Source organism: Drosophila ananassae, chromosome 3L (genome assembly GCF_017639315.1).
Source record: "Drosophila ananassae strain 14024-0371.13 chromosome 3L, ASM1763931v2, whole genome shotgun sequence".
Lineage (NCBI taxonomy): Eukaryota > Metazoa > Arthropoda > Insecta > Diptera > Drosophilidae > Drosophila > Drosophila ananassae.
Window position 1 is genome coordinate 15,768,209 of NC_057929.1, and position 18,236 is coordinate 15,786,444.

The window sequence follows — 18,236 nt, forward strand, 5'->3', positions numbered from 1 at the left end:
GTTGGAAAACGCCAGCTGCGTGCCCCCATTGTGAATGGATTTTATAAACAGCTGGCTTCAGTTTGGAGTGCATTTTCGGCGTTTAATTGTAAAATATAAATAAGAATCTTAATTTTATTTCATAAAATACCGATGGCTATTACCTTTTAATAGCAAACGCACCACAATGGGTAAGCATGAAAACGTGTTAAAGTTTTGAGAGTCCAGCCAATAGAATTTCCATTTCCGAACCAAAGACGCTAATTTGTTTTTAATTTTTATCTGCAGATTCCTCGTCTTGCTGTTTACTCTGCATGTGCGAGTATCAGGAGATGATGGCCGACTACATAGATGTGCATTCCGCCAGGGGAACGCAACTGGAAATAGCCCGCATTGTGGGCCAGCACTTCCCGCTACAGATATGCCTAGCCAGTAACGAAAGGATCTGCGGACGCTGCTGGAAAACGGTCTCCGACTTCCATGCCCTCCACGAATTCGTCAGCGCTGCTCAAAACTCATTGCAGGAAACAAAGGTGCTGCTCATGGAGGATGATCCTTTAACCCAGGCCGCCCCCGTCTATACTGACGTTCCGAAATTGGCAGTCGAACAGGTAGAACAGGTGCAGGCTCCGTCAGAAGTCGCTGGACGAAGCTTCTTCTATCCGGAAGTGAAGATAGAGGAGCACGAACTGGACCACCTACCTAGGATAGAGATTCTTGAGGGCGCAAGCAGCACGCAAGGTAACCAAGATCAATTGGATGGAACGACCCGACGGCTAAGGAAACGCGTAAAAGCCGAAGAAGGATCAATTACAGAGCAAGAGAAGTATGAAGAGCCTCTAGAGAGCTTGGAGTTGGAGCCTTCGCCGCCCAAGAAAAAGCGAGGACGTCCCCGCAAGGCAGACACCGCTAGCGCTACGCTCACATCCACAGTGATTGCCATTCCGGACAAACCGAAAGAGGACACTGAAGTAACTCTCAAATCAGAGGAGATAGAGGAATTTATAGACGACGACCCAGATTTCTCTTGCAATTTGGACGATGGCCAGGCGCCAAGTGATAATTCCTCTGACGACAACTTTGGCAGTAATGATTTCGATACAGATTCGGACTTTGAGTTGGACAGCCATGCAAAACAGGAGTTTGCGGTGCTACCCAAGCGGACTGTGGTGCGACCCAAGAAGTACAAGAAGCGTACGAAACCGGCGGAGCCTAAGGTGCGCATGTCCCGTGAACTGTTGGAGCAGCGCAAGAAGCAGCAGGAGGAGTACGACGGCATTATTGCAAAGTTCTTTACCGACGTACTGCCGTGCTCGATCTGCAACTTGCTGGTGCACAACTTCACCGAGATGCAACGCCACCACCGACTGTCCCATCAGGTGGATCCTGGTTATATGATGTGTTGTGGCCGAAAGTTCACGCAGCGCAAAGTATTGGCCGAGCATGTCCTGGTCCACTGGAATCCGGATCACTTCAAGTGTACCGTGTGCGAGAAGTCGTTCCAGAACTCACGGCACCTAGAGTCTCACCAACAAGTCCACATGGATCCGGCCATTAAGTTGACCTTCAGTTGCGACATTTGCGAGAAAACCTTCCTCAGTAAAACGGCCATCGACTACCACAAGCTGAACAAGCATGTCCCCAAGTCGGAATTCAAATTCACGTGTTCAGAGTGCAATAAGAAGTAAGTGTTTCAGCAAATTCATGGGTTCTATAATTAATATTTCTTGTTTACGGACTAGATTCCTCACTGAGCGCAAGCTGAAGAACCACATGAGTTCGATGCACGACCCGGAAAGTACGATCATCTGCGACAAGTGCGGAAAACAGATGCGCACTAAAATCATTTTGAAAAAGCACCAGGAACTGATGCATTCTGACAAACCGCGCCCGGAGCCCGAGCTGAAGCAGTGCCAGATCTGCGGGGCCTGGCTTAAGGGCATGACAGGACTCAAGCAGCACATGAAGAGCATTCACGTGGAGAGCGCGGGCGAGCATCGCTGTCCCATTTGCAGTAAGGTGTCGCCGAATGCGCGGGCATTGAGGCGCCACATATACCACAACCATGAGTGCGAGCGAAAGTTCAAGTGTACCATGTGTGAGAAGGCCTTTAAGCGGCCGCAGGAACTGAAGGTAATATAAGGATGGTCTCAATAGGGGATACTCAAGTTTCTTTTGTTTTTTAACAGGAACACACGTCCACTCACACCGGTGAGGTGCTGTACACCTGCCCCAACTGTCCGATGACCTTCTTCTGCAGCGCCAATATGTACAAGCATCGCCAGCGACTGCATCGCGCACAATACGAGGCGGATAAGAACCAGCCGAAGCCGCCAAACATTCTGAAGATCTCGCGCATCGCTTCATCCCAGAACAAATCCAAACAGGACATTTAGCATCTTAAAGGACCCGATTAAGATCATCAATCATGTTCCGGTTTACATTTTCATCAAATTCGATGTCCACATTGCAATACCATTAGTTTTTAAATGATTTTCCGCTTCAAATAAAGCATTTATACCGACCGACCAACAATATACATTGATCGACCCAGAAAAATTGCTAAAATAGAAAACCAGAGCATGTTTAAACACATTATTTTTAAGCAGAAAGTATTGAGAAATAAATTCGTAAAGTGGAACACCAATCCATTAAAAATTGATAACAAAACAAAGTTGGGAATGTCTTTCTTTCTTTATAATTATTTACAAGGATGGCTTAATTGCACCTTATATAACGCAATGACATTTACATTGTTTCTTTAGTTTCATTTCGTTTTACACATATTATGCATATAACTTTAAAATATTTATATATAGATACTGTATCTCTCACGTTTCACTTAACTCGGTACAGGATTCTCAATTTAGCAAATAGGAAAACTGAAAAACTTTACATACGAATATTATTGTTCATTTCTCATCGCTGCTGCTGCTGGTGGATTAGTTTATCTTTTCAGTTTTTTTTTATTCAAGGGTTAACACACACGCGGGTTAAAGATTGCGTTCCATTTTGGAGACAAAACAACAAGCAGAATCTCTGCAAGATTCTCCTCAGCGATTAGTGGTAATGATTTTATATAAAATTTCGATATCTAGGCAACATTTATAAATACAATACTTGCGTTATTTAATTGTTTGTCTTTCGAAAACGTATAAGTTGCATCAACAATTAGTTATTGGATTTGCGACACCATTTTTGGGAGGCTTAAGTATATGTATTTTGGGCCTGGTTTGTTTGTTTTTTGTTAGTCACAGATACAGATACCAAGTAGAGCACAAGCACGAGACGAAACGGTTTTCAAAAATAATATGTAACTCATGTGTTTATTGTAAAGCTACCAAAAAAAACAAACGAGAACAAAAAAGATAAAGTAAGCTCTAGCGAAGCCTTAGCGACAATGTGTGTAAATTTGGCTAGACGGATTAAACATTCTGTTCATTTATCATTTCATAATCATAGTAAGGCATTAGAACAACGTAAAATACTGTTTAGCGAACTGAAGAGGGGACAAAGAACGATCGAATTCTTCTACAAGATCTTGGGGGGTGATTGCAAACGAGTTTGGTTTTTGTTGACGCGCATCTCGAACCGGAGCCGGGGAGTAGATGATTTCAAAACAGATTTCAGCAACGCGTAACATAAATAACAACAATAATTAGATAACAATGACTAAAATTATTTAAAGTAATCTATTAATTTTGTTTCTTTTCAAGACTGCGAATGGTTTAGCTGATTTTAAGTTGTAGGCTTTTTTTTTTGTTTTTTGTAGTAAAGTGTAGTTGTTTTGTGTGGTTGGATGTATGCAATGTTTGGAGAGGTGGGGGCGGTCGCTCCTTAGACCTTGGCCTGCTCCACCATGTCGATGTTGACCTTGTAGAACACATAGGGATAGTATTCCGACTGGCCAAAGCCCAGGCCGGGGATGTCCACGTTCTATAAAATACAAATAAATTTTTATTAAATAAAATTATTTAAAAGTGGTGTTTAAGTACTTACATCAGCACTGCTGACTGCACCGCCGGCGGAGGCACCATCCAGATGGCCGTACAGCTGGTTGAGGACGTCGCGCAGGCGCTTCACACTCTTCTTGTTGGGCTCGATCAAGATGGCTTGGAAGTTGACGGGCAGGCCGTACCTAAAACCAAGAAAATCAATTAGTTTTGGTTTAAACTTCAGCTAGGGGTTAGATATGTTACCTCAGGACAGATTCCACAAAGACGCGCAGAGCCTTGACGTGAATCAGGGCGCAGAAAGCCTCACTGAAGTTCACCTTCAGCCAACGCACCAGAGGTCCCTGAAATTCCAAACACATAGTTAGACAAAGTAGAGGGGTGACTTGTCTGAAGGACATACAAACTGCTTCTTCTTGTCCGTCATCAGCTTGGTCATCTCGTTCTTGCCGGCGGCCAACTCCTCCTCATTGTAAACGAAGTCACGGACAATGAACTTGCGTTCGCGGGCATGGAGCTTGAACTCCTCGGCCACCTTCTTGAACAGGGTCACGTTGAAGAGACAGTAGTCGTTGTCCTCCTGGATGAGCTGCGAGGATCGGGGGACAATCATGTCGGTGATCTTCTCGTAGTTGGTCAACCAGTCGTTGGCCATGGCTCTGAAAGGGTAAGTAAGGCTTAGTATCTCTCTATTTATTTTAAATGAATATTTTATGTTACTTACTTGGGCACAATGACCAGGAGAGTGGTCAGGTACTCAGAGTCCAAGATGAAGTGCTCCTTCTTGACTAAATCAGCCAGATTTCTGGTCAGCAAGCTGCCACTATAAATGGAATATTTTAATGTGAATAATAGTTAATAAAGAAAGTCTAATCCCAACTTACGTCTTCTTCTTTTCCAGGTTCTGGAGACTGCCCTTGAGGTTGTTGTAGGCCTGGGACTTGGTCTTCAGATCGCCATCAATCTGACCGATCTGCTTGGAGATGATGTCGGCAATGTTGCGGAGCGACTGCTTGATGGGGTACTTGGCCATGTCCCACTGGAAGCGGGTCAAGTACTGGGGCAGTTCAGCTATTTCGTAAAAAATACTTGTTAGTTAAACTATTTTTTTTTAATTATTATATTAAACTTAGTGGACTAGCTGAACAAACGGGTTGTTCCATTATTGTATAAGTACAGAACGAAATCGAAAAGAATACATAGTAATTCGTATAAAAAGTTGTACAGAATTAGTTGAAGGAAACTATAGGCTCGGAAGCTGTAAAAATAATAATTAAATAAGTACAAGTACTAGTAATTAAAAAATGCACAACAGTTAGTAGGATTCAGACTCACACACACACACACTTGCTGGTTAGACAATTAGAGATCGAGATTAAAAATAGAAATAGCAATAAAGATACAATTTAGGATGCAATTAGAGGAGCTACTGGGGGAGTACTGGGGGATATTAGTCGCTATTGGAAATACCTTTCGTGTCACACGGCACAACATGTTAGCTGGATTTCGAAAACATAATGCTGTGCGATAAGGACACTATATACTATACATATATAGACATTCAACTCAACGGACAAATTAAAATGCGAACAAAGCAATCACAGTGAACTCATTTGGATTTGGCGCTGGGCAAAGCTGCATTTTTCGGAAATACATAATATTATATATTTTTTTTTGTGGTTTTTTTGGGTGAGTTTTGGGTGAGATAGCTAGGGGCTGATAGCTTAATGGGTATTATCGGCGTTAATCGTGGGCTGTGGCTGTAATGATGTGGAGAGCGCAGAGACTGATTGGTGAGCGTACACTGAAAGAACAACACAATCGCTTTTACACTTTTTTTTTTACACAAATTGTACACTGTTACATCAACAGATCCGTGTAATTAAATATCTAAAAAAAGAATATATATAGAGATATATATAATATTCGCGGTAAATTATAATGGAAGCCACAGAGAGAGAGAAAGGCAAATCAAAAGTGGCGAAAGGATAACGATCATAGTGGCAGTGATTAAAAAAAAAATATATATATAGTAGTTGCCTCAACTAAAAGATAGAACAGAAACTCGTCATCTTGCAGATAAAATATATAGTTATTCTGAAGATTGCAAGACGGTGGAGAGAGAGAGAGACAGAGGTGTTGGAAGTGGGAAACATCAAGTTGCTCAAGAAAAACGATAAAACTCAAAGGAAAATTATATATTTTTTTTACGCAAACGGAAACGGAAATGGAAATTGAAACTGAAATTGAAAACGAATAAGAAACGGGAGAGCAACGGCAACATCAACATGTACACTTATAGTAGTAGTATATGTCAGTGCCGATCATGATGATGGCTTCTTAGAGGATTGGTGGTTTTGGGTTGAGATCGAAGGACGACCAACCCAGGCATGCTAACCTGGACTCAGCGGAAATTCGGGCGGCTCGGCGGGATCCGTGTCCGGACTGGATCGCCCCTGGCTACTACTGCCACAACAACTACTCACTGGAGACGATCTATGTGTTGGTGTTAAATTAAATCCATTGTTTATATTTAATTGACTCGGTGTAGAACGTTTGCTATAAATTTGATCGGCAAGAGAATTGAAGAAAGAGCGATAACTAGAGCGCGGTGTGGTCGATGCTTGATGCCAAAATGTCATTGCTTTGGATAGGTGAGGGTATTGGTATTGTTGGTTTTGATTCTGATTCTGATTCTGATTCTGATACTGATTCTGATTCTGATTCTGATTCTGTTGTTGTGTCTGTTGGGTGTTTTGTTGCGGTGTTGTTTCGTGTTGCTGTTGTGCACTGTCATTTAGTGATTGAATGATTGATGATTGATGAGTTGATTGGTGGTGGTTGATGTGCGATGATGGGATGGGAAGTGATTTAAAAAAGAAATACATTATTATTGCATTCGATTCGGTTCTCGATTCTTAAAATCAACTCAAACATATATGGGTCATTTTTTGGTTTCTGGACAGTCTGTTTCATAAATATTTTGTTTCTGGGATGAGAGCAGGCAAAGCGGGTGCTTGTTTTGTTCAGTGTAGTGTCTTGTGTGTTCTTACATCGTGTTTAGGTGGCATGTATAGTGTGTATTTTTTTGGGGAGGCAGCTTAGCGGGATGACTTGGCTTTGGTCTTTGTCTGAGGGGTGCTGGCGATTTTTTTTGGCAACGTTCTACAAGTAGGTAATGCGATGATAAGATACCTGCTCTTCTTAGAGTTACGCTTGGGCTTATTGAACCACCAGTCGAACGTTTCCGAGAGGTCGGACTGAACGCTATGTGGACTCTTCGGGTCCTCGTCCGTCTCCTGCCCGCCATCATCGGGTGCCTCGTCCTCCGACATGGACTTTTGTGTTGGCGACTGCAGTGGCGCCGGCACTGGCACTGGATGATGATGGGGCTGCTGGTGTTGGTGAGTGGTGGGCAGGTGCAGCTGGCTGACATGGCCGCTGCCGCTGCGGAAGCTGAGCTTGTTATTGTTGATGCTGCAAGTGTTGTTATTCAGCCGCTTGCTGTTAGAGCGCGACATGCTGCTATGCACCGAGCTGCTGGTGGTGGGCGCCGACGTGGAGAAGTAGGCCGAGGAACAGAGCGTCGAGCAGGAGCTGCGGGGAGCGGGATGCGTGGCTGCTCCGGCGGACGAGGCTGATGAGGCTGAGGCCGCCGCAGCAGCAGCGGCACTGGTGCTCGGACCGCCGCCTAGGCCGCTGCCCGTAGCGATGGCCGCCACCGTGGACAAGGCACACCGGGTGGCGCTCAGCATGGACGAAGCTGTCTGCGAGTAGCACTCATCCGCCAGGAGCGTACTGGCCGTGGCACTGGTGCTGGGCGGTGCACAAGCGAAACACTCGTCGCACGGACACGGTTCGAACTCCGGTTCGTTGCCCGTCGACAGGTTAGTTAGGCTGCCGCCGGATACGGATCCGGAACCGGTTGCTAGCGCCTCGTTGGCGGCGGGGGAGGAGGACGAAACACAGGCGCAGGCGGCAGCAGCAGCAGTGGCAGCAGAAGACGGCAGATTAGGGGGTGGGGGAGTGGCAGGTGAACAGGCAACAGGAGCAGTTGCAGTTGCAGTCGCAGTCGCAGTCGGCAGTTGGCTGGAACTGCATGTTGTGGATTTACCCTTGAGATCCTGGGGCAGCTGGTGATGGTGGTGGTGATGGTAGTGTTGGGGTTTGTTTTGGTGGTGCGTGTGCTGGTGTTTTCGCTGGTGTCGCAGGCTGAGATGCTTGATGCGCTGGTGGTGGCGACACGGCATGCTGTCGTCGGGTGGCCCAGGACCTGCATCGCAGTCGGATTCGGGTACACAGGATGGTCGGTCAGGATTCAATCAGGTCAGGCGATTTCAATTTCGGATATCGATTTTGGATGGAGTTGGTGTTTTTCGTTTTGATTTTTTTTTTTGGTTGGTTGGCGATTCAATTACAATAAGGATTTTTATTTAGATTCTGGGCGGTTGGCAGACTTAGTCTTAGTAGAAGGATAACGCTTTCATTTCAGCAGATTGCTTTTGCATTTCCGGTTAACGGTTCGCGACTCAAATAAATTAAAAGTAAAACTATATAGCATACATTTAGGGGCTAGTCTGCTCCTGACACTTTCCCTACCCGATCTAAGCCGATCGATCTTCTTCAGAACGAAACCAGCGATGAAACCAAAAGGTACTTATTTCGTTAAATACTTTGAAAAATCAAATAATGAAAATCATACGAGAAAAATGAGAAGAAATTTGAAACTCATGTGTGCTATAAGGCTATAAGGATATAGGGCTATAAGGATGTGATCTTGTGCAAAAAGGATTTCAGTACTGAATGGCATCCCATGAACAACAGTGGAACAAAATGTAACTCCATGGCTGATTAATGTTTGCGTCTCATTTTGTGCTTTCATTTGGATTTTCGTTTTTTGGTGCTTACAGTTTATAAATATTATTTTTTTTTCAGTGTAAAAGCGTTTGGTTGTTGTCCTCCACACGTGTCTCTTCCAATTGGCTCTAATTGCGATTGTATCTCCCAACTTTTCTTAATTTAGCGAATGCGGTGGATGTGAGAAGCGAATGAACAGGTGCACAAGCCCACACTGATCCCACCCCCACGATATACCCTCCCGACTCGCCCACACGAAGCTTGATGAGATAGTTCCAAGGAAAGTGCATCCTTCCAAGGATTCTCCATTTTAGATTCGTGTGGGAGGGCATGGGAGGCAAAAAATTGAACAAAAACAAGCGTTTTTCCAAGCGGATGAGACAATGAGACAACACAGATGCAGAGACACATATACACAGGCATTCCAGGACACAGACACACTCACACTGACACACACACACAGTTACAACAGTCTATATAAGGATACATATATGTACATTACACACTTACATTATTTTTTTTGTATACAAATAAATAGTACATTTAAAGTGGAAATAAAAACTAAAAAATAAAGCAAGTATGAGGAACGACACTCGCGCCAAAAAGTCAAGTACTATACATATTATATGCCATTATGCAATTATGGACCTACATATACACTCTTTACATAATTAATCCTTAAGGTTGGATATTTTTTAGTTGCTCTTTGGTCGGTGAATGATTTAAAAACTAATGGGCTTTCATTAATGACGGAAAACCACGATAATATCTCCAACTCAATTGTATCGAAAACCGAAAAAAAAACGTACAACAATATATGTAAAATATACAAAGTGTTCACTGTACTCCTCTGAGTGTGTGTGTCTGACTGTGTGTGTGTGTGTGGTGTGTGTTGTTTGGGAGGGCGACCTTAGACCGCCTTAGCTCCGAGTAATTGACCTGGGGATCGGAGGCGCCCTTGGACGGGGCCAAAAATACGCTAGTGTATGTATCTGTATCTGTATCTGGTATCTGGTGGATTGTATCTGTGAGTAAATTTATAGCGTGTGAGGTCGATGTGGCGGGGGGAGGGGGGGTGTGTGTGTGTGCGTATTAAAATGTACAACAAACGCAACACAAAATAAACAACGCAAATTCCCATTCGTCTAATTCCACAATATCATTATATTTTTCAACTCTTTATTTTTTTCCCCGTAAACTTTAATTCCATTGTTGTTGAAGCATTTAGGACCAAACTTGAACTATATCAGATGCCTAAGGAATATCCTTCATTACTGTGGTGATGATTGTGCGCATGAGTTTAACAAATAAATTAAAGGAAACTCAACCAAACATAAGGGAAATAAGGTAAATAATAAACAAAAAGTTAACCCAAAGAACGAAAGAGTCAAGTAAGTAAGGCCTGAGAGGGTTTCGGCTGAAAATCGATTAGTTTTTAAATCTGTTTCTCGCTTCGCAAAGTACCATTTTGAATATAATTCAACTACTTGATAAAAAAATAGATATATTAAAGAATGGTGATTGATAGAGACGGGCAATTTATGTTAGATAGGGACTCGGATAGACCAAACATTCCTTTCTAGAGTTCTAGATGTCTCACTGGTTGTTAGTTAGGAAGTAGGATAATAATAATAGATGTGGCATTACACACTGTACGATTATATCAGAGCATTCCAGTGTCTAAGAACTGCTTAGATCATAACTAAATAAGAACTCACTCCAACTAAAACTAAACTAAACTAAACGGCACTAAACTAAGCTAGTCTAAGGCTAAACTAATACAAATTCAAAGTTATGTGGCAGGCAGAGGACTTACTGTTGTTGGCCATCAGGTTCTCGAGCAGCTTGCCCCGCTGATCCTCCAGCACCTCGCCCAGGTAGTTGGCCACCTTGCGGGTGATCTGCTCCACGTAAGTGTCCAGCTTGCCCAAATCATCGGAGAGACCCACCAACTGATCCAGCGTGCCCACCTAATTGAACGTTAAAGATTAGTGGAGAGATCTTCCTACCATCCCAAGGCCAGATCTTACCTTCAAGTCTGGGATATGGAACTTGTAGTTGTTGCACAGATTGTGTTGCTTGCTGGTGAGGTTGTTCATGGTGTCGTACGTCTGCTGGCAAGTCTTGTCGCCGGGCGCCGATATAATCCAGTATTCGGACATCATCTTGATGGCTGCAAATGGATCGGAAGAAAGTGGAAGAGTTAGTGTGTGAGTGACCACTTGGTGACCTTGGCCATGGCCTCCTAAATTATGTAACTCTTCACTATTGATTGCAGTTGTTGAAAGTCAATGAAATTTTAATTGCCTGGCCTCGCTGCCCTTGAATCGGCCAATTCGACCAATTGAATTCAATATGTAATCGAACAGTGCACTTTTGAGTTCCAAAGCCTCGAACTCTGGCGCCAGACAGTCCAGCGCCAGTGTGTCTATGCTCCTATTATACGTATTTTGGGATAGGCGAGTCCTCGTTGCTTACACAAACACTTGATTCTAGCACTCCTTGCGTCTCAATAGAATGGTCAGGAACTTTTCCACCAGCTTTTTTGGCATTTTTTCCCCCCTCACACCACTTTTTCTCTCTCTCTCACTACTGTCTCTACTCCGTTTGTTTTTCCGGTTTTTCCCGATATATTATAGCCACATTTCCGTGCGTTTATGTCGAGGGCTGGTTGCCAAATGAACGCTGGCCAAACGACCAGATGCCACGAAAGTCGAGCCAGCCCGAAAGTCGATTCGGGCACCGAGTCCATGTTCAAAAATTTGATGACGAAGCGGCGAAAACAAAGGCACGAAAGGCACAAGGCGCCATGGTCGAAAAGCGGAGCGAGTGCCTCAATTTGGGTAAGTGTCGCTGACTCCTCGGTTCCCTCTTATTTGCTCCTCCTGCCCCTGCTAAGCCCCAAGCTCTGCCGTGGCACGGGGCGTATGAGTAATCATACAGCAAACGCCACGAGATATAAATCTAACTTTACCCAATTTCGGCCTATGGCGAGCACTATTATTACATAACTACTGTGATGGCCTTCAGAAAGAGACACGAAAACAAAACACGAGCCCAAGGAGTGACAACAAGCCAGCTCCATCTCTCGAGGCTCCATATCTCTCCCTCCCTTTCGAATCAAGGAGTCAAGGCAGTGCATTGTCCTCGCCCAGGAAGCGTCAAAAGGCAGGGTCCTATGATGGCAGAGGGGGCGGGAAAAACATCATACATGTTTCGTCATACAAAATCATAGTCCTGTAAGGATAATACTACTCATTTATATTTTATAAACAGAATGAGGCAGAGGAAGTGGATTAATTGCTCATCATCCAAAGTCCATCACGGCAAATGGCTCTGTAATATGTCAGGACATAACTGTGATGTTTTCTCATAAGGATATAGGACATACAAGGACATGGATATCCTTTTTCCGCTGTGTAGAACGCATGTTTATTTTTAGCAGCTGGAAGGGAATGGAAGAGATAGGGAGCCAGAGCCAGAGCCAGAGCTAGAGGAGTGAGAGAAGGTGGAGCTGTTATGCTCCGAACTGGTGACGTGGATCGGTTCTAGGTGGCAGGAGGAGAGCTGAGTGGAGCGGAGGGATCCAGCCATCCCGTCGCCACTCGATTGGAGACAGTCTGACTGGGCAACGGCTGGCGCTAATGGAGAGGGCTTGGGGTCCTGATTCCCAGTGCCAGGACTACAGTTGGGGTAGTCCGAACCAATACAGGAAATTGCAATGTTCGCGACTCATGATGACGAAAAAAAAAACAAGGATAACAAAGGAAGGAAAGGAAAAACAACAAGTTTTGACAATATCCTCGTCACAGTGGGTGTGCGCCCAAATTAATTAATAATAATGTGCTTTCCAGCGGGCGGGGGAGGTGGGTGACAAAACGGTGGGGAGTCAGCCGGATAGAGGAGAAGGAGCAGGAGGTGGAGAAGACCTTGTCACAAAACAAAAAAGATAAGCACGCGCTGGAATTCCAGCAGCTGTTTCCAAGTTCTTGGGCATTTCAATATATATTTTTTTTATTTATTTTTATTTTTTTTGGTTTTATTGGCCGGGCAAATGTGTATGACTTTCGCCTCGACTCTATATATCTGGTCAGTTTCCATCAAGGTCCTTGTTGCACGCAACACGACTATTTATTAGAGTCCTTGTGCGGTCGGGAGCGTGTGAATTCGCAAGCTAATAGTATTTGCTTGTTTTCGCATCGCCATCCAATTTATCCCCATCAGACGTGCCTCGCCTCCACTTTTATATAAATTCAGAAAAAAAAAATTGAAAAAATTAACTGAAAATTTGTAATTCATTTTCTATTTTGTTTACCAAGAGAACCAGAGAGAGAGAGATAGAGAGAGGGCAAGAAAGGGGAGCCAAGTGGAGCAAAGTCAGAGAGAAAGAGAGAGAGTGGCACAGCTTTTTCACCACACCGTGGTGAGTTTCCACTTGGCCTGTCAGCTGTCGTTGACAGTCACATGACAGTTTTCCGATCGATAATTTTCTGCTCACGGGTTTTCGCACAATAACCAAAACACCACTAACATATTTTTTAGCCAGGTCGCCCACGCGCCACCACCTGGATATATCCAGATTTAGCCAAATCCGGCCAAACATATGTCCCACCAGTTGCTCCTCTGCGGGCCAAACAAACTCTGGGCTGCCCTGGCAAGGGGGGAGGGCTCTATTTTCAGGGTCACACAGCATTAAAAGTCGTAGCCCCACTTGAAATCTTATTTTTCCACACTTTTCCGTTCTTCTCGCAGAAGAAATGCACTCTTGCCAGGTCACGAGACCCACTGCGATGTAGTAATGCGATTTTTTCTTCGCCACCAGTTATGCGGGATAGTTTCACAAACACACGACGATAAGGACGTGAAAAACACCGGAGTTTAGGTGTTGCACTTACTTTTTGCTCAAACTGCTTTGTTGGAAAGACACAGGTGTGCGTTTTTGTGCAAGGTATGAAATTGAGCAGTTTTTTTTCAGCCAAAAATCAGCGCAAATCGACCGCCGCCACCCACAAATGCGAACGAAAATCTGTGGTGAGAAGCGCTGGCGAAAAAGTGACAGTTCACAATGCCCACAAGATTCACGTGATGGAGCAGTGTGGTAAACTGCTCCCCCATAACAGCTGACTCCCCGAACAGCTGTTGCAGTGTGCGCTTACCAACACTGCCCGGCGAAGGGGCCGCAGTATAGCGTTTATTAATTTTTTTTGGAAATTAGTTTAGTTAAACCAAATCGCCCGCCCTGGACCACCATATCCTCAAGTGAGTGAGTGCCTACGGAGGCCACGTAACTGCAGAACTGATTCAAAAAGTCGCCCGGCACCGTCAGAACATAGAGAACGCTGATGTAACACGAAGTCGGCGTTGGCAATCGGATGATTGAGGGACCATAATGTGTGTCAGGAGTAATTGACTCCGGAAAAGTGACAGCCATTACTCACGGATTGTAGAGATCTTCGCTTAGTTTGCCTACAGCTCAAAAAAATAATAGTTTTCAGTCACGGCATCTGTTTTTCCCTGTTTCATAACCTTCCCCCCTAAAACTGTGCTTATCGCCCGGCTTGCTCCCCGATACACGTGTGCTCTTTTCTTTTTTTTTGAAGGGGGGCCCAGGCCCAACCTTTGACCCCCCCTCCCGATGCCCATCATCCTCCTGCACAATTCAGACGTACAGTCTGCTTCCCCGAAAACGAAAATGAGTCAAGAGCAGCGAGCTAACAATTAGCTAAGTGCGCAACAGTTCCAGTTTTGTTTACACAAAATTTCCCAATTTGAAAGCGCTAAAAATAAGCCAACAAAACCACAACATTTGCCTGGTGTTAACCTTCTCTTCCTGCTCCTGCTCCCACTTTTGTTTCTTCCACTCGCATAAGCAGTGCATCCATTTCCATACCTTAACCCCCAGTACAAGGGGGTGAGCTTAGCTTCTACTTCCACTGAGAACTATTTTTGGGTTTCTTTTAAAGCCTAATTTATGTACTACTTGTAAGCAAATAAGTGGAATAATAATTACTCTTGATTATAATATCTTTTGTATTTAAAATTGTAATATCCTATTTCTCACTGTGTACTTTCTTTAGAGCGGGATTCGATCATATCTATTATTCGGGAACAAATTGGAGGAAGCCGCTCATTGGCTTATCAGCTTTCTGGAAGCCTTTGATCGGACGACCGCCGCATCGCAACCCAGCTATCTGAACCTTCGTGCTTGATGGCCGTATCTGAGCGATAAATATTTCCCGTAATTATGCACGATCGCTGTTTGTTCGTCGGCCAAAGCGCTTTCAACAATTGGCATTGACTTACAGAAACCTACAGCGCCTATTCTCGCTACTGTTTGCTTCTCCACTCTTGAGTCCAATTTCCATTTCCATTCCGCCGTCATGGTCATATTCATATGCCAGTGCAGCGCCTTTTTGGCCGTCAGTTCGCGGAGAGATCCGATCGAGTGAGCTTCGCGCTTGGCATTACCCGAAACCTGAAATCCAAAACCCCCAATACCCGCACCACCACCACCACTATCATCATTTTAGCCAAAAAGTGAAAACCAAAAGCCAATAGGCCGTCGCAGGTGCTAACAGTAACGGTAAACATGTCAATCGGTTTTCGGTTTTCGGTTTTTAGGGTTTGGGCCATACTCGCACACTCTTATCAGTTATACAATATGGACGCGTGTTACCATCGCCACACGGGAACAGGGGGGATGAGGGGATCTGGGAGACAGTGGTCTGGTCTGTGGGCTTGACCCACTTATCAGTGAAGACGCTCCCAACCTGTCTCGCAGTGATGCAGGGAAAGAAATAACAATTCCAATTGTGTTTTTGAAATTATTTACCATTTTTTTGTGTTCCAACAAAAGAGTATATCCAATTAGCACCTCAAACTATTGATTAAATTGTGCAAAAAATATTTTAAAATAAGCACGATTCTTTCAGTCATGTTTGGGTAATTAATTCTCCCCCAAAATTAGAAGAACATTTGAAACAAAACACATGATTGTGCTCTAATTCATGCCAGAATAAAATAAACAAAAATCTTGGCAATAATTTATAGGGATTTCAAGAAAGAATTTGATGATATTGAAATCTCTTTGCTTTAAACATTTTTTCTCCACGTGTAACTACAGCATCCACACCCTTGTCCTCCAGTAGCTGAGATGAGTCTTTCTTGTGTTTTGGTTTACTTTACCTCGGTATGGTGTTCTCTTTTGTAAAGTTTTTGGCTGAGGAGGGAAACTTTCTCCACTATTACGCCGCTCTCTCTCCGCCTCTCAGGCCGCCTGCGAGGCCAGGGAAATCAGTTGGCCCCTTCCCAGTGCGAGTTCCCCCAAAGAGCGCTGCGCCTCTGCCGCTCTGGGACATTGATGACTTCTTCAGCCCAGCTCAGAGTCGTCGGCTTACACACGTCCAACGCAGCTCGAGCGTGCAACAGGTTGTCTCTGCCCTCGTCCAATTTGTAAGCATTAAAATACGATGTGATTGCGCGGGGAGAAAGTTTCCCAATGCCAATTGGCATTGGAATTCGGGCCAAATTAAGTTCTTGGTCTGCAGTGGGGAGGCCTTCCATAAACCTTAAAAGAAATCTGAAATATATCTAGAAAATGAAATTAATTTTGTATTTTCCTTTCAGAGCTCAGGATTAAATAGATAATCACAAAAAACAATCATGGCATCCCTTTGGCCCCAAAATGTCGGAATACGCGCTATCGAAGTGATCTTCCCATCGCAGTACGTGGACCAGACCGAGCTGGAGGCCTTCGATGGCGCCTCCACTGGCAAGTACACAATCGGTCTGGGCCAGGCCAAGATGGGCTTCTGCTCGGACCGGGAGGACGTCAACTCGCTGTGCCTGACGGTGGTCAGTCGCCTGCTGGAACGTCATCACGTCAAGCACTCGGAGATCGGCCGTCTGGAGGTCGGCACCGAGACCATCGTGGACAAGTCCAAGTCGGTGAAGTCCGTGCTGATGCAGCTCTTCGCCGAGAGCGGGAACACCGACATCGAAGGAATCGACACCACAAACGCGTGCTATGGTGGTACGGCGGCACTCTTCAATGCTGTGAATTGGGTGGAGTCCTCCAGCTGGGACGGCCGTTTGGCCCTCGCCGTGTGTGCTGACATCGCGGTGTATGCCAAAGGTGCAGCGCGTCCAACTGGCGGCGCTGGGGCAGTGGCTATGCTGGTGGGTCCAGATGCGCCGCTGGTCTTCGATCGCGGCCTGAGGGCTACGCATATGGAGCACGCCTACGACTTCTACAAGCCGGACCTCAGCTCCGAGTACCCCACTGTGGATGGCAAGCTTTCGATCCAGTGCTACCTCTCGGCTTTGGATACATGTTACAGGTTGTACCGCAAGAAGTTCGAGGCGCAGAAGAAGGACAGCGCGAAGTCGGGTCTGGACACCTTCGATGCGATTCTGTTCCACACACCCTTCTGCAAGCTGGTGCAGAAATCCGTCGGACGCCTGAGCTTCAACGACTTCCTGCTGAGCAGCGAGGCGGAGCGGGCGAAGCTGTTCCCCGGCCTGGAGAAGTTCAACGAAGCCACGCTGGAGAGCACCTACTTCGATCGCGATGTGGAGAAGGCCTTCCTCACGCAGTCGGCGGATATCTTCGCCAGCAAGACCAAGAAGTCGTTGCTGCTGGCCAACCAAGTGGGAAACATGTACACGCCATCGGTGTACTCCGGTCTGGTCTCCCTGCTGATCGGAGAGCCAGCCCAGGAGCTGGTGGGCAAGCGCATCGGCGTGTTCTCCTACGGCTCCGGACTGGCGGCTTCAATGTATTCAATAAGTGTGACTCAGGATGCGGCGGCCTTCGAGAAGTTTGTGTCGAAGCTGGACTACGTCCTACCGCTGCTTAACTCCCGGGAAAAGGTGGCTCCCGAGCAGTTCTCGTCGCTGATGGAGGTGCGCGAGAAGAACAACCATGCGGCGCCGTACACGCCCACGGGCAGCATCTCGGCCCTATTCCCCGGAACATACTACCTGAAGGATGTTGATGCGCTCCATAGGCGCACCTATGAACGCACACCGACCATCAGCAACGGGGTGCACTAACCCTGGGTTATGGGTTCGGTTTTGGTTCCGGTTTCGCCAACAACTTGACAATAACTCACTCGACGACCAAACCCATTTAAGATGTAGCTGTAGACGGTAAACTATTTATAAATGGTACGAGTATGATCCATGGGGATCGCTTTCCTTTCTTTCTCTTCTTATTCGGGTCCTAATCGCATATATAGTGCTACACATACATATATTATTTATACAATCCAAGCTTGCGAACTAATAATTTCATCAAGTCAGTCGTTATTTATACCATAAAGCCAGTCTTAACTAGTGTCGGTACTGCAATCTACGCCTATAATTGTACAATACTTATATATCTGTGTGTTTGAGGCACACAACCAATTGTTTTACGAACAATAAAAATCACCAATGTGAAAAGAA

General features: G+C 45.2%; 3 protein-coding genes across 9 annotated transcripts; 2 read left to right on the plus strand and 1 right to left on the minus strand.

Annotated features, from left to right (window-relative positions):
* Positions 1-17: 17 nt before the first annotated feature.
* LOC6496430 (transcription factor grauzone) lies at positions 18-3,631 on the plus strand. The gene is made up of 4 exons (XM_001960864.4): positions 18-170; positions 268-1,663; positions 1,722-2,112; positions 2,169-3,631. Exons 1-4 carry the CDS (start codon positions 167-169, stop codon positions 2,373-2,375), a joined length of 1,998 nt encoding a protein of 665 aa, XP_001960900.1. The 5' UTR covers positions 18-166; the 3' UTR covers positions 2,376-3,631.
* Positions 2,655-13,843, minus strand: LOC6494133 (V-type proton ATPase subunit C). Of its 4 annotated transcripts, none has more exons than XM_044715685.1 (11): positions 13,685-13,843; positions 10,820-10,962; positions 10,606-10,759; positions 7,128-8,205; positions 6,331-6,428; positions 4,817-5,003; positions 4,657-4,755; positions 4,336-4,591; positions 4,179-4,276; positions 3,979-4,117; positions 2,655-3,915 (listed from the first exon to the last, which is right to left on the minus strand). In XM_044715685.1, the coding sequence occupies exons 2-11, from the start codon at positions 10,952-10,954 to the stop codon at positions 3,817-3,819; spliced, it is 2,343 nt and encodes a 780-aa protein (XP_044571620.1). In that variant the 5' UTR covers positions 10,955-10,962; positions 13,685-13,843; the 3' UTR covers positions 2,655-3,816. The 4 variants fall into 4 exon arrangements, with proteins under 4 accessions (XP_044571620.1, XP_044571619.1, XP_032306606.1 ...); XM_044715684.1 differs by having other exon boundaries at positions 6,331-6,491; XM_032450715.2 differs by having other exon boundaries at positions 6,331-6,722.
* LOC6496431 (hydroxymethylglutaryl-CoA synthase 1) lies at positions 13,094-18,236 on the plus strand. Of its 4 annotated transcripts, none has more exons than XM_014908339.3 (2): positions 13,094-13,212; positions 16,416-18,236. In XM_014908339.3, exon 2 carries the CDS (start codon positions 16,452-16,454, stop codon positions 17,841-17,843), a length of 1,392 nt encoding a protein of 463 aa, XP_014763825.1. In that variant the 5' UTR covers positions 13,094-13,212; positions 16,416-16,451; the 3' UTR covers positions 17,844-18,236. The 4 variants fall into 4 exon arrangements, with proteins under 4 accessions (XP_014763825.1, XP_014763824.1, XP_001960902.1 ...); XM_014908338.3 differs by lacking the exon at positions 13,094-13,212 and adding an exon at positions 13,913-14,048; XM_001960866.4 differs by lacking the exon at positions 13,094-13,212 and adding an exon at positions 13,935-15,372.

Excerpts from the sequence above, each read along its gene's own strand:
- LOC6496430 (XM_001960864.4), top strand. Across the intron at positions 1,664-1,721 it reads TGTTCAGAGTGCAATAAGAA|ATTCCTCACTGAGCGCAAGC; the intron begins GTAAGTGTTTCA and ends TTTACGGACTAG. Across the intron at positions 2,113-2,168 it reads AGCGGCCGCAGGAACTGAAG|GAACACACGTCCACTCACAC; the intron begins GTAATATAAGGA and ends GTTTTTTAACAG.
- LOC6494133 (XM_032450715.2), bottom strand. The coding sequence starts at position 10,954 with ATGATGTCCGAATACTGGATTATATCGGCGCCCGGCGACAAGACTTGC. Across the intron at positions 6,723-7,127 it reads CGTAACTCTAAGAAGAGCAG|TGCACAACAGCAACACGAAA; the intron begins GTATCTTATCAT and ends ACTAAATGACAG. Across the intron at positions 4,118-4,178 it reads TTTGTGGAATCTGTCCTGAG|GTACGGCCTGCCCGTCAACT; the intron begins GTAACATATCTA and ends TCTTGGTTTTAG.
- LOC6496431 (XM_014908339.3), top strand. The coding sequence starts at position 16,452 with ATGGCATCCCTTTGGCCCCAAAATGTCGGAATACGCGCTATCGAAGTG.